At 39.6% G+C, this 12155-nt stretch overlaps 1 protein-coding gene across 4 annotated transcripts in view; it reads left to right on the top strand.

Moving 5' to 3' along the window:
* Positions 1-12155, top strand: part of LOC109034772 (kin of IRRE-like protein 2) — a 123622-nt gene that overhangs the window by 69874 nt on the left and 41593 nt on the right. For all 4 annotated transcript variants that reach the window (XM_019048094.2, XM_019048092.2, XM_072301837.1 and 1 more), the window contains exon 6: positions 11942-12145. In XM_019048094.2, the coding sequence (XP_018903639.2) occupies positions 11942-12145 (204 nt within the window). The remainder of the gene's footprint in view (positions 1-11941; positions 12146-12155) is intronic.

Raw genomic sequence — 12155 nt, 5'->3', positions numbered from 1 at the left:
CTGCAATTTTTCTGGTCCTAGCAATATTACCTAACGAAAAAGCAGGTACGCTTTGAAATAAAATACGATGTATACAAATAAGTTCACAACATCTTCATCAGTTCAAAGCTCATTGATCGAAATATTTATCTTTTTCGAAATGATAACTATTCACACCTTGTGGTATATTTATTGCCTATATGGCGAAATTGAAGGCGAACCTCAAGAGTAATATGTCTGTCGATTGGTCAACGGTTGATCTATTGATTAAATCAAAATGTATGGAACCAGATTGGTCTGTGTTTTTCCGAATAGGTAACTTTTCGCGCTCCGATGTGAGTATGTTGCCTACGTAGCAAAATTGAAGGCGAACTGTAGATGGGCGATTTCTACGAATAGGTTCTCAACACCATTTGATCAAAGCTCATGGAGCGATATAATTTTCTGTTTTTCGGGTGCAACATTTACGCCACTGCCATCATCTGTTAAATGCGATTAATTTCTTAAAGTACACCCCATCCAAAATCAGTTCTAATACGTCCAGATCCCAAAGTGTTCCGCTACTTTTTACCGTGCATGTAAGAGGGGCTCCGTGAGAAAGGGGAGGGGATCGGCGGTATAATTGAAGTCAAGCGAGAGTTGATTTTTCTTTCGGAGAACTGGAGGCGAGTCTAATTGAACTGGTAACCAGGGCGTGGGACGTGGAGACGGTGCGGTTAAGCAAGTGTGGGGGTCGGGGATGGTGTTGAGCCGTGGGGCGAAGTGACGCCGCGGGCCGCGGGGCGGTATGTTGTTAAGATTTCGGAGGCAGTGATGCTGACAGGGCGACAAAGTGTCACGCAGATGCCTGTTGCCTCCTCGTCATGAACCAGTCAGCATTGTCTTAATCTCCATCATATTTGCCAAACTTCAGCCGAGCACAGTAGATAAGCAGAGATGGAACATTTCATGAAATTTATTCACGAGAAACACTGGAAAAAAACACATTGGATCTAGAGTCCAGACTCTTGAAATCATTGACAAGAAAAAATACTCTTGATTCAATCGGATTTTTGCTTGAATCAAAACAAAATCCGCTTAAATTAAGAGGCTTGGTTCTTGATTTAAGCTAGATTCTGATTGAATCAAGAGTCCTTTTTCTTATCGATGTTCTTAAGAGTCTAGACTCTAGATCCAATGTGTTTTTTTTTCCCCAGTGAATTTCATGAAATTTGTCGAAACTTTTAGGGATGCATTCAGGAGGTTAAGAAACGCCAAGAAAGAATGATTTTCGATTTTGACATTTTTCACCCCAAGCCTAAAACATTCACGTGTTGCTAATGCTTCATTTGATTTAGAGGTTATAGGTTGGGGCTTTTTTCTCTAAACTCGATCCCTTTTGCGCCCCCTTCGTGTATAGCGCCTCACTGGAAAAAAGTAGCTTGGATCTAGAGTCCAGAATCTTGAAAACAAGGACAAGAAAAAATACTCTTAATTCAATAGGATTTTTGCTGTAATCGAGAACCAAGCCTCTTACTTTAAGCGGATTTCTTTTGGATTCAAGCAAAAGTCAAGAGTATTTTTTCTTGTCCTTGTTTTCAAGATTCTGGACTCTAGATCCATGCGACTTTTTTTTACCAGGGTTCAGCAGGGTAGTATAATACTGCCGCATCAACACGGAAACCACCTGAACCGCTCTCTGAACTTCCGATTAAGCCGATAAAAATTAACAAATTTCAAATTTTGTGAAATTTATGTGAACCTTTCGAGATTTCAATTTCCATCTTTGCATATACGTCCCTTTTTGGGAAATGGATGTACGTTAAGAAAAAAAGCAGGGAGTTGCATTTCGGGAGTCTTGGATTTTGTTGATGACGCAGATCGGTACGAACGGTTTTTATCATAGTTTTACTTGGAAAATTGTGTCGTTTGTGGAAAAAAGTCATTATATAGCAAGTGATTGAAATTATACTTTCAATTGATCTGAGCAAAAAAACGGACGTTATGGTTTGTGTTTCAGTCGGATTTAAATTTCAGATTTTGCTGAAATATCGACGACGTATTGTACCGATCTACGTCACGGGGAAACAACCATCAAGATGTGACTACCGCTTTCTTTTCTCCACGTAAAAATATTAAATGGATGCATCTTTGATTCCCGCACGAAAGAACGTAACTCCATTCCAAGGTTGCAAAATTGACTTAAACGATTCAATGTTGGGAAAAGTAAACCTGCATGATTTTGTATTCTGCAGATCTTGTGATTCGGAATAGGGACGTTAATTTTTCTCTTTTCAAATATTTTTGTTAATTCTTGGACTTCAAAAGCTTAAAATAACTTTTTTTGCTTAAAAAAGCACTTGAGGGTAACATTATAATAACGAGTTTCTCATCAGCCTGAAGATCTCCTAAAGAAACTTTGACACTATGGGAGAGACAGCAGCGTAAAGTCTCTAAATTATAGCGCCTTCGATATTTTGTGTATGCAATCATTACAGGCGTAGAGTACGGATAGTGGTATCCAGAAATCTACGGTAATTTGACACGGCGCAAAGCCGCGTCAACGCGTAATGTCGCAAGGAAAGTGCGGGAGAAGTCGGTGCACCATCAATATTTTACTATGCATTACTACATACTATTTGGATTGCATTTTTTAATTAGGAATTAATACTTTCGGTTCATGCGTTAAAGCACCTATCCGAAAAGAACACATCAAAGACATGGACATTAGATATGGTAGAGGACATCAAAGTGGGAAAGGAAGATGAAGATCGAACCAGTAGCAAAGGAGGAAGAAGATTAAAAAGAAGAAGAGGAAGAAATAGAGGGAAATTTAGAACAAGAAGAGGGGAGAGAGGAGGGAAGAGAATAAATTGAAGAAGAAAAAATAAGAAAAGAAGACGGAAATGAAGAAGAAGAAGAAGAAGAAGTATAGAGGAAAAAGAGGACAACAAAAAACAAGAGAGAAAAAGATAAAAAAGGAAGAAGTAAAAGAAGGATAAATGCAAGGAGAGAAAAGAAACTGAAAATGACGAAGAGGATGATGAAGGAGAGAAAGCAGGAGAAGTAGAAGAAGAGGAAGCAAGCATTGGTCTACGTCACACAGTCACCAAGTTCCAACACGAAATGCCCATAAGAACGAGTGAAAATCTTTGAAAAACTTATCTTTTAATGTTTCCACAAAAATTTTGAAAGAACGCGCAAAATTGCATATTTACGTCATCGTATTCAGTAAATTAAGGTCAAAAATGAATTCTACGATCTAAAAAACATACGGAAACCTGGATTCAACACGAAATTCCCATGGGAACGAGTGGAATAACCGAAACAAGTTGGGTGGTAAGGCGATGACCAGGCATTCCTATGCTTCGCTCCACCGTGCGTCGTAATGTTATTAGCACATACGCTGTTTTTTAAACGAGCCTAAAATACTATTTCCTAATTGCAAAATGTGGTCTATTTTGTCGCCGATGTCGGAGAATGAATGCCCACCTCATGACGATGTGGCAACGGCGCGAGGCCCGAATAAGGAAGACACCTCCTCCAACTAAGGAAATGAGCTTGGCGACAAACGAACAAAGCTGTCGGAGCTCCCCCTCGCTTCGGTGCGCCTTCCGTCGGCTCGACCGCAACCCGCAACCCGCGACCGCTCATCTTGGCCGAACGCATCCTCACCCTCCTCGTCCTCGCGGTGAGTTCCGGCTCCAGCTCTGTCGCGTTACGGAATAGAGCCGTAAGTCCAACCCGGGGTGAGCCCCGAGACCCGTAAGAGCGTGTGTCAACCGTGGCTCATGCGTGAATGCACTTACGTCTTTCCGGCCGAGCTTCGGCGAGCGTGACGCGTGACAGGCAATCATCCGGTGACCACGTAGAGACGCCCGAGTTTGCATTGATCAAAGTCAACCGGGCCAAGTTAACTTCCACCCTTCAGCCCCCGATGCGACGTGTACAGAGCGACTTTGGCAGGATCCTAGGGCTTTTGGTTACGAGTATTGCGACCAGGAACGTTGCTATAGTCAAATCTTGAAGAGGGAAGGGGGTGGACTGGTTGGAGTTAGAGAACTTCCAAGGATTGATAGCCGTTAATACTGAGTAAAAAGGAAAAAAATTAGACCCTTCGCAATTTCCGATTTTTTAGTAAAATCTTCGAGGGAGCAGGAGGTGGTTGATGGAGAACTTTTAGGGAAACTCGAAAAATGCTTGATATAGTTAAGACTGGCCGGCCGTGGAGGAAAAAATAAGGTGGTGGCAATTTTCGGTGTTTCTGATTTTTTAGTCAAATCCTAAAGGGGACAGGGGATTGGCAATGGAGAACTTTTAACATTTTTCCGAAAAATTCTTGAGGCTGTCAAGACTAGTCATAAAGAAAAAATCGCGATGCTTGCAATTTCCAATTTTTCGGTCAAAATTTAAAGAGGGTGAGGTATGAAGAACTTTTAAAATTTCCGATTACTTATCTCCGTGACGTAAGTGGGATGAATCCGATTCAAATTATAGAAAACAGTGTTGAAAACCGGACGGAGACCGTAGTTTTTAACGTAAGACAACACAAAATATAACTTTAGTCAGTTTTTGAAGTATGACTTTTTTCGCTAACCACAATATTATCGGGAAAATCGACGATAAAAAAGTCTGTACCCTCTTGTGTGGTCAACTTTTTTCCAAGATGCCCATAAATGTAACCATCCCATTTTTTTTCTATGGCTTAAAATAGGAAACTATTTAAAATGCGAGGTGGAGGGACACTCTTCAGATTGACCTATTGGCATCTCCTCGACGTATTGTACACACCTGTCACCGAAGGGGGGGGGGGGCTGCGCCTTTGAAAGTTAGAATACGTCACAAAATCGTCAGTAAGATTTCTTCCCCTTCACTGAAAAAAAAGTTAGGGGCCAGCTGTATAGACATGCCGTCCGTTCCTGGCTCAGAGGCCGAAAGTTCCTGGTGCTGGAGCCGTAACTTCGATTGCTCCGAGTGCTACGCCCGGAACCCGGGCGTAGTCTATATAGCCCGTAACACGGCTTACTTTTTTTGTGCTTTACTTTTTTAAAGAGCTCTAAAATGGCGTCGGTCAAACTCAACGAGGATGAGAGTAGTAAATGATATTAGTCGAAGGTAAAGAGTAGTAATTCAGAATGGGTCTGGCACCGAGTTCCAGTGAACCGTACAAACCGCATAAGTATAATGAAAAGTGTGAGTAAGTACGCTGTTTTCGGTTGTGACGGGTGGCGAGTAGACGCAATGAGGAATTGAAACGGGGTTGGGGAGGGGTCTGGAGGCCCGCATGCCAACAGCAATTAAAACCCAACTGTTCTGTCGAGAACCTCCTAATTGAAGCGAGCAATTTGTCAAAACTTAGAAACTGTTGCTGCGTCGCGTCGCGTCGGGGCTGCATCCGTAATAGCCTCTCAACAGTTTGAATTAAATTTAATTAGCGCGATCGGGTGGACGAAGTAAAAACTGACCGCATCATTCTGCCGTGTTGAGGAAGAACGCCGTATGAGCCTTCAGACGTTGCCAAATTTCCTTTGATGAAATATGATTTTTCAGGGGAATCTGCGCATATTTTTCCTCCGATTTTTCGGAGTGTTTTATTCGCAATCAGAATTAAATTATCTGAAAATTGTAAGTGAAAATATTCATGACTCTCCTGAAAAATAAACATTTTATTGAAGGAGATTTGGCAACTATTGAATGATCATACGGCGTTTCTTCTCAGCACGGTAGCGTTCGCCGCGCGATGTCCTGTTGGGTTGTAGTTCCGGCGTGTGACTGTCAGTCTTCATTGTTTTTGAGCCTCCAGCCGCGATGTATATTGTACATTTTTCGTGTGAGGTAACATGGCTACATGGAGTCGTTTCTCAGCTTTTTGTACCGTGATTATTTCAAATCGAACAGGAATAATCGAAATATTTGGTATGAAAAACTTAAAACATTCCGTAGAGAGATTTTGGTAATGGAGTTAGGTAAATGGAGTCACTTTGCAATGAGGACCTATGGTTTCTGGTCCATGGATAAAGTCACTTATCTGCATAAGAGAAATAATGGCATATATATGGTACTTCCAACAGTATCCAAAAGTAGCAGTTTCTTAAATTCAAATTGAGGGGCTTGGAGGACAAGTGCAGCTTAAGTGCAATTTTTGCCACTTCGAGAAATACGAGTTTGAAGTTCCGAAATCACATGGATCCTTATGGCGGAAAGAAAGTTCAAACTCACTTTCTGATGATTAAAAATTGGAATTTGGGAGCGAATGTTCCACAGAATATGCATTAAGACAAGTTTTACTCCAAATCATTAATACCTCGACTTCTTCAAAAATTGCACTTATGCGCCTTGTCCTTCAAACCCCTCAAATATAGTCCAAGTGGGTCTATTATAAGATGACGTAACTTTACCATAGCTTTGAGGGGTTATTCCTGCTTCATTTAACAGAAAAATCACCCGAAAGCTCCACAAATGTAAGAAGAGAAGTTAAAAACTGAGGAAGTGCGTTTTGAAATAAATGAATAAAAGACTCTAAAAAAGGAAAAAAAACGGATTCCGACCTTTCGCGTTTAAAGACCAAAATGACTTCTCAGTCCTTATTCGATCGATCAATATAATGATATTTTACGCTTGTAGAACTGTTGAAACGTGGGTTCTTTCGGTATGATACAGCACAACTTTGTATGGTATGAATAGACCAAGTCTGTCAATCAATTAAACGATGCTTAACAGAAGATTAGCCAAAGTCCCAAAGTGCCCGTTACTCAGCAGATTGTGCTGGTATTTTTTCCCAAGTATATCGCGATATTGATGAGTCAGAGAAAAATTCGCCTGGCTTCGAAGATTCTTTTCGAAGATTGATTTGAATCTATTAAGGGATCCGTATTTCATTCCCATCATTTTAGTAATTAAAGTTGCTCCTTAAACGCCAAGTCCGCAGTATTCAGCGCACTGACTTCGTAAAAACTTTCGGATAATTTCCTCTAGGTTTCTCGGGCGCCTGCAGATAATTAATTAACAACTAATACTTACCGGGCGTCTAAGAAATATTGGCATAAAATAATGAGAGGAGGTAGCTCCGTTCTTACAGAGCTCATTTCACTCCTTATCGGGGCTATGGTGTCACCATAGGGACTCTTCATTATATCGACTTGGATCCAAACAAAAATAATGACATGGCTTATTCCAGTGCTAAAACTGAGGAGAGAAAATATTGGACAAATGTCACACCAGGAAATGCCACCAATCAACATAAACTTATGTGCTAACCAAAAATGTGAATAAATCGATACATATCGCGTTTCTGGAACGTTAAACTAACGTACATTCATATCATTTGGGCTTCTTGGGGGTAAAGTAGGCGGTGTGAAATAAGGAGCTTGGTGGACAAGGCGCATTAGTGCAGTTTTTGCTATTTCGAGAAATACGCGTTTGAAGTTTCGAAATTACATAAATTCTTATGGCAGAAAGAAATTTCAAACTGGCTTTTGGATGCTTAAAAATTAGAATCTAGGAGCGATTTTTTCACAGATTATGCATTAAGACTATAGTTTTACTTGAAATCATTAATAACTCAATTTTTTAAAAATACTGCGCAATGCGCATGAGCCCCCTAAGCCCTTCTTATGTAGTACTTCGGATTTCACTCGATGCAAAAAAAAAGTGCCTAACTCGAGCCTATGAGGATGTTTGCATTTACCGCCATGAGTTTTTCCATCTTGATTCAAGCTAAGAACAAGAGAGGAATGCTTGGGATAATCGATGAAGTAACTTAAATTGAGCGGCATTATTTTTAATTCAAGGAGAATACTTCTTGGCTGTAAATGTACGATTTTTTTAGTGTTAACCCCGAGATTTTGAACCGTTAATTGAACTAAATTTCTCAATGCAGAACTATTATCTCTGATTCACTCATGAAAGTATCTATCTGCACGAGAAAACCAAAGGAATGTTTCGGTGGCTTAGTGCTAAACCACATATCTCCATTTGCGAAGTTGTAGACTTCCAGTCATACTTTAATTTATCCTTTGAAAACTAGTTAACGTCATTTCTTGATTATTTCCTTGATTTTTTTTCTCTATTGGCAGATTATTCTGAAAAATGTCCATCTATAAACTTGCTTTATCCTCTTGGACATACATTGGCGGATAAAGAAAATTGCTCGGAGACAAAAACTTCGTGCGTGGGACCCGAAGTTTAGGTCATATGGATCTCTGAAGTTTTCAGATTGAGCATCTGAACACTTAAGGTCTAGCTGTCGAGGTTCGGATCACACATCTGAAACTTCAGTTCTTCCATCTGAAGTACTTCGGTTTTCACATCCGCAAAACTCTGAAGTACTTCAGATGTAAGAACTGAAATTTCAGATGTGTGATCCGAACCTCCACAGCTAGACCTTAAGTGTTCAGATGCTCAATCTGAACACTTCAGAGATCCATATGACCTAAACTTCGTGCCCCACGCACGAGGTTTTTTTCTCCGTGTGGAAACATTGTCTTTTATCGATTTAAACCTTTGGAAATGTTTCGATTCTTGGAGGGACCAGGTGCTCAAACATGAATCGATTATTTAGTATATAGATTTAAATGGAGGAAATTCGGCGTTGCCAAATTGTTGGATCCGCCTCTGTGAAAATAGTAATCTAAAATCGAAATTTTGAAACTGCAATGGAGATGCATAGTGTCACACTTCAGCCATCAATATGGTGTTTCTAAAACGATCTAGAAGCAGTAGTTCCTCATCGCAAAATGTATAGTCCAATTGACCTGAATATCAGCGTGCTCATTCGTCCTGCATCAGGGAGGCCTTCATAGAGCGGAGTTCGATGTCAAGAATAAGGAAAAAATTAGTAAATGCAGATGAGTTTAATTGAATTCTGTTTTGCAAAACGGCTCAGCCCCGACTCCATTCCTGAGTGCTTCATGAGTGACCGGGTCGTCGGCGCGGAAACCTAGCGAGTGCTCGCTTTAATAAACTCCCTCACCACCGTCGCTCCGCACAGTGGTGTGCTAAGCAATACTGCTTTGCTGAGGAAGAACGCCGTATGAACACTCGAGAGTTGCCAAATTTTCTCCGATAAAACATGTATTTTTGACGACATTCATACATATTTTTCCTCGAAACTTTCAGACATTTTAGATTAAATTGCGTGCCAAATTGTCTGAAAATTTTGGAGAAAAAGATTCACAATTTTCCTAATAAATTCGGCTTTTATCAAAGGAAACTTGGCAATGCCTGAAGGCTCATACGGCGTTTTTCCTTTGATAAAACACGAATTCCCTGGTAAACTTATGAATATTTTCCTTTCAATTTTTCAGAGAATTTTGTTCGTGTTTTGATCTAAAATTCCTGCTAATGTCAAGGAAAAATACTTATAACTTTCCTCCAGACTAAACATTTTATCAAAGGAAATTTGGCAAGATAAGAATTTTCATACGGCGATTTTCCTTAGCACGGCAGAATAATGACATATGTACTTTCAGACGTTGCCAAATTTCCGTCGACCAAGAATAAATTCTCTGGAAAATTTTTGAAAAATTTTCCTCCGATTTTACCGGGAATCTTATTCGTAGCTTGATCAAAATTGTCTAAAATTTAAGGAAAAATATTCGTTACTCTCCTAACCATATATGTATTTCCTGAAGGGGAAATTTGGCAATATAAGAATGTTCACGTGACGCGTTTTTCCTTAGCATAGTAGCATAGGGAGAGGTCGAACATGATGCGGGAAACTTTGAAAGCTTACATTTTCGTTAAGAAAAAACGTGGACATTAGGAAGAGTCTCAATAGGTTTTCCCGAAAAATTCCTCTAGAAGTACCCCTATAAATTCATAATGTGATAAAATATACGTCAAAATGCGATTTGAATGCAAACTTCACTAAAAGCCCTATTCACGATGAAACTAATAAAAACAAAATAAACTAATTAAAATAATTACGCTTTAAATTTAAAACACAAATAGAACGTTAATATTATAGTATTTTAAGAAAGTTTATTTCAGTTTAAAAATTAAAATTGAAATTAAACATCGATGGCTAAAGTGCGAAACCATGTGTCTACATTGCAATGTTTAAAAATGTCCGCTCCTATTTTATCTTTTCGTAGAGCAACGAGACAGCTTCATAGCTCAAAATGGATGCAGGATATTCAGCTGAAGAAGAAGAAAAGTCGAGAGAATTTCCAAAAAAATTTATTGACTCATTTTCCAGCCAAAAAATAAAAAATAAATAAATTTAATAAATAAAAAATAAACAAAGTATGACAATAAGTCTGCCACTTTGTAAATTAGGTACGTGGTTTCGCACTCTAGCCATCGATTGATAGAATAACAAATTTTAAATATTAAAAAAATATTAACATTCAATACTACAGCAACACCCCGAGACTGTCTCAAAACATTCATGTCCGCTTTCTTTCATTGCCTTGTCCATTGTGCGGCGCCGGCGAGCGAGCCGCATTCGAAACTTTCGGACTCCAAACAAATTGGAGGGGGAAAAAATCATTAGAACTCGATAAACTGGAGCGGGACTCCGTAATTAATAAGGACTCCCTTGAATTTCTCCCCCCCCCCCCTTCGTCGCGCTGCGCCTCGATCATCCGGGAAGAAGCTAGACGGCGTAATTAAAACGGATCCATGAGACCTGCGTCCCAACGTGCGTTTGGCGACGCCAGGCGAGGCGCCGCGACGCGACGTAAGAACGTAAGATGACGCGAACGTAAGGTCTGAAAGAACGTATCCATTCTGAAAGAAACTATGTCCACAAGAATGAAGTCGAAAGGAAGTATGTGGCACGTAGAGTTCCTTTATACCGAGAGTTAAGACAATGTGAATCCATTTCTGATTGGTTCCCGTACTTTAGGCCTCCTCAGTGTCACAAACGGGAATAAAGAGTACATTTTCACCAATTGCAAAGATTATAATCTGGAATGGACCGCGGAATTACGCGGGTTCGGCAAGGAAGAAACGGAATGAGAGAAGGAACGGAGACAGGAATTTCAGTGGGCCGATCAAAGATTACGAAAAACTTTCAATTTGTGTAATCTTTATCCCCGTTTGTGACTCCATGAGGGGGGGGGGGGGTTACTCTCCCCGCTAATTTGACCGATGAGTTTTTATCGTTTTTTTTTTTTTTTTTTTTTTTTTTTTTTTTTTTTTATTATTTATTTGAAGAAGCTCAGTTTATGTGTCTCTCTAGTCGTATGAACTGTACTACAGTAGTATATTCTCAGTTAAAATACAAGTGAAAGTTGATTTGTGTGTTTGCATGAACTACATTATAGTAGTTTCACTGCAGATACGAATGAATAAATGAAGAAAAAAATAACACACATTTGCACATGCAGCCTTCATACATTTTACACCTTCGGATTTATAGAAAAGCATTTTCTCTGCTCGGAAAATCACACATAAATAATATAACCTGTGATAATATTCCAAACATGTAAGATCTTTGCATGACCCACTTTTCAGAAGGGATATGTGAGACTGTTCTGTGTATCCTGTCTAAATAAAATTAAAGTCATACGAATCGCCTTCAAATTGGCAGGATACAACATATACGGCACCACAATCTTTTCCCTCACCACTACTCATCAGTCACCATATTACTTCTTTATGGCACGGAGAGAGGAAAGATTCCAACGCCTCTGATAGTAACCAAGTACCGCCGACCGCGCCGTGCCGTATTGACTCATTGGTTTTCGAAAAGTCATGTATGTTGTATCCTGTCAATTTGAAGGCGATTCGGGTGACTTTCATTTTATTCAGACACAACTGACAAAATTTTCCAAGTATCTTTTCTAAAAAATGAACCTCTCAAAGATGTTATATTTATAGAGAGATCAGCAGAGGAGGAGTTTTTCCTTTGAAGTTCACAAGTTTTTGAACTTTTTTAGAGAAACAATAGATTGATTTTGAAATTCTACTCTAATTTGAAAATACAAAGCCTTTCATTAAACCAACTTTCTAAATTTCGTTCTATTTTTTGTTTCAGGAGAGCCAAGGCCAACTGTCCGCTGGTGGCTAGGAAATACTATGTTAGATAGCATTAGTGACAAAATTTCAGAATCGACTGTGATAAATAGGCTTTTTATAAATAATGTGGCGCGATCCATGCTTGGGCAGCAGCTGGAATGTCACGCACAATCACTGGAGGGAGCTCCACCATTAGTTACGAAAGTATCCCTAGAAATTTATCGTAAGTATCT

The sequence above is a fragment of the Bemisia tabaci genome, chromosome 6 (assembly GCF_918797505.1).
Source record: "Bemisia tabaci chromosome 6, PGI_BMITA_v3".
Taxonomy (NCBI): domain Eukaryota; kingdom Metazoa; phylum Arthropoda; class Insecta; order Hemiptera; family Aleyrodidae; genus Bemisia; species Bemisia tabaci.
This window is presented reverse-complemented; position numbering and strand designations above follow the sequence as displayed.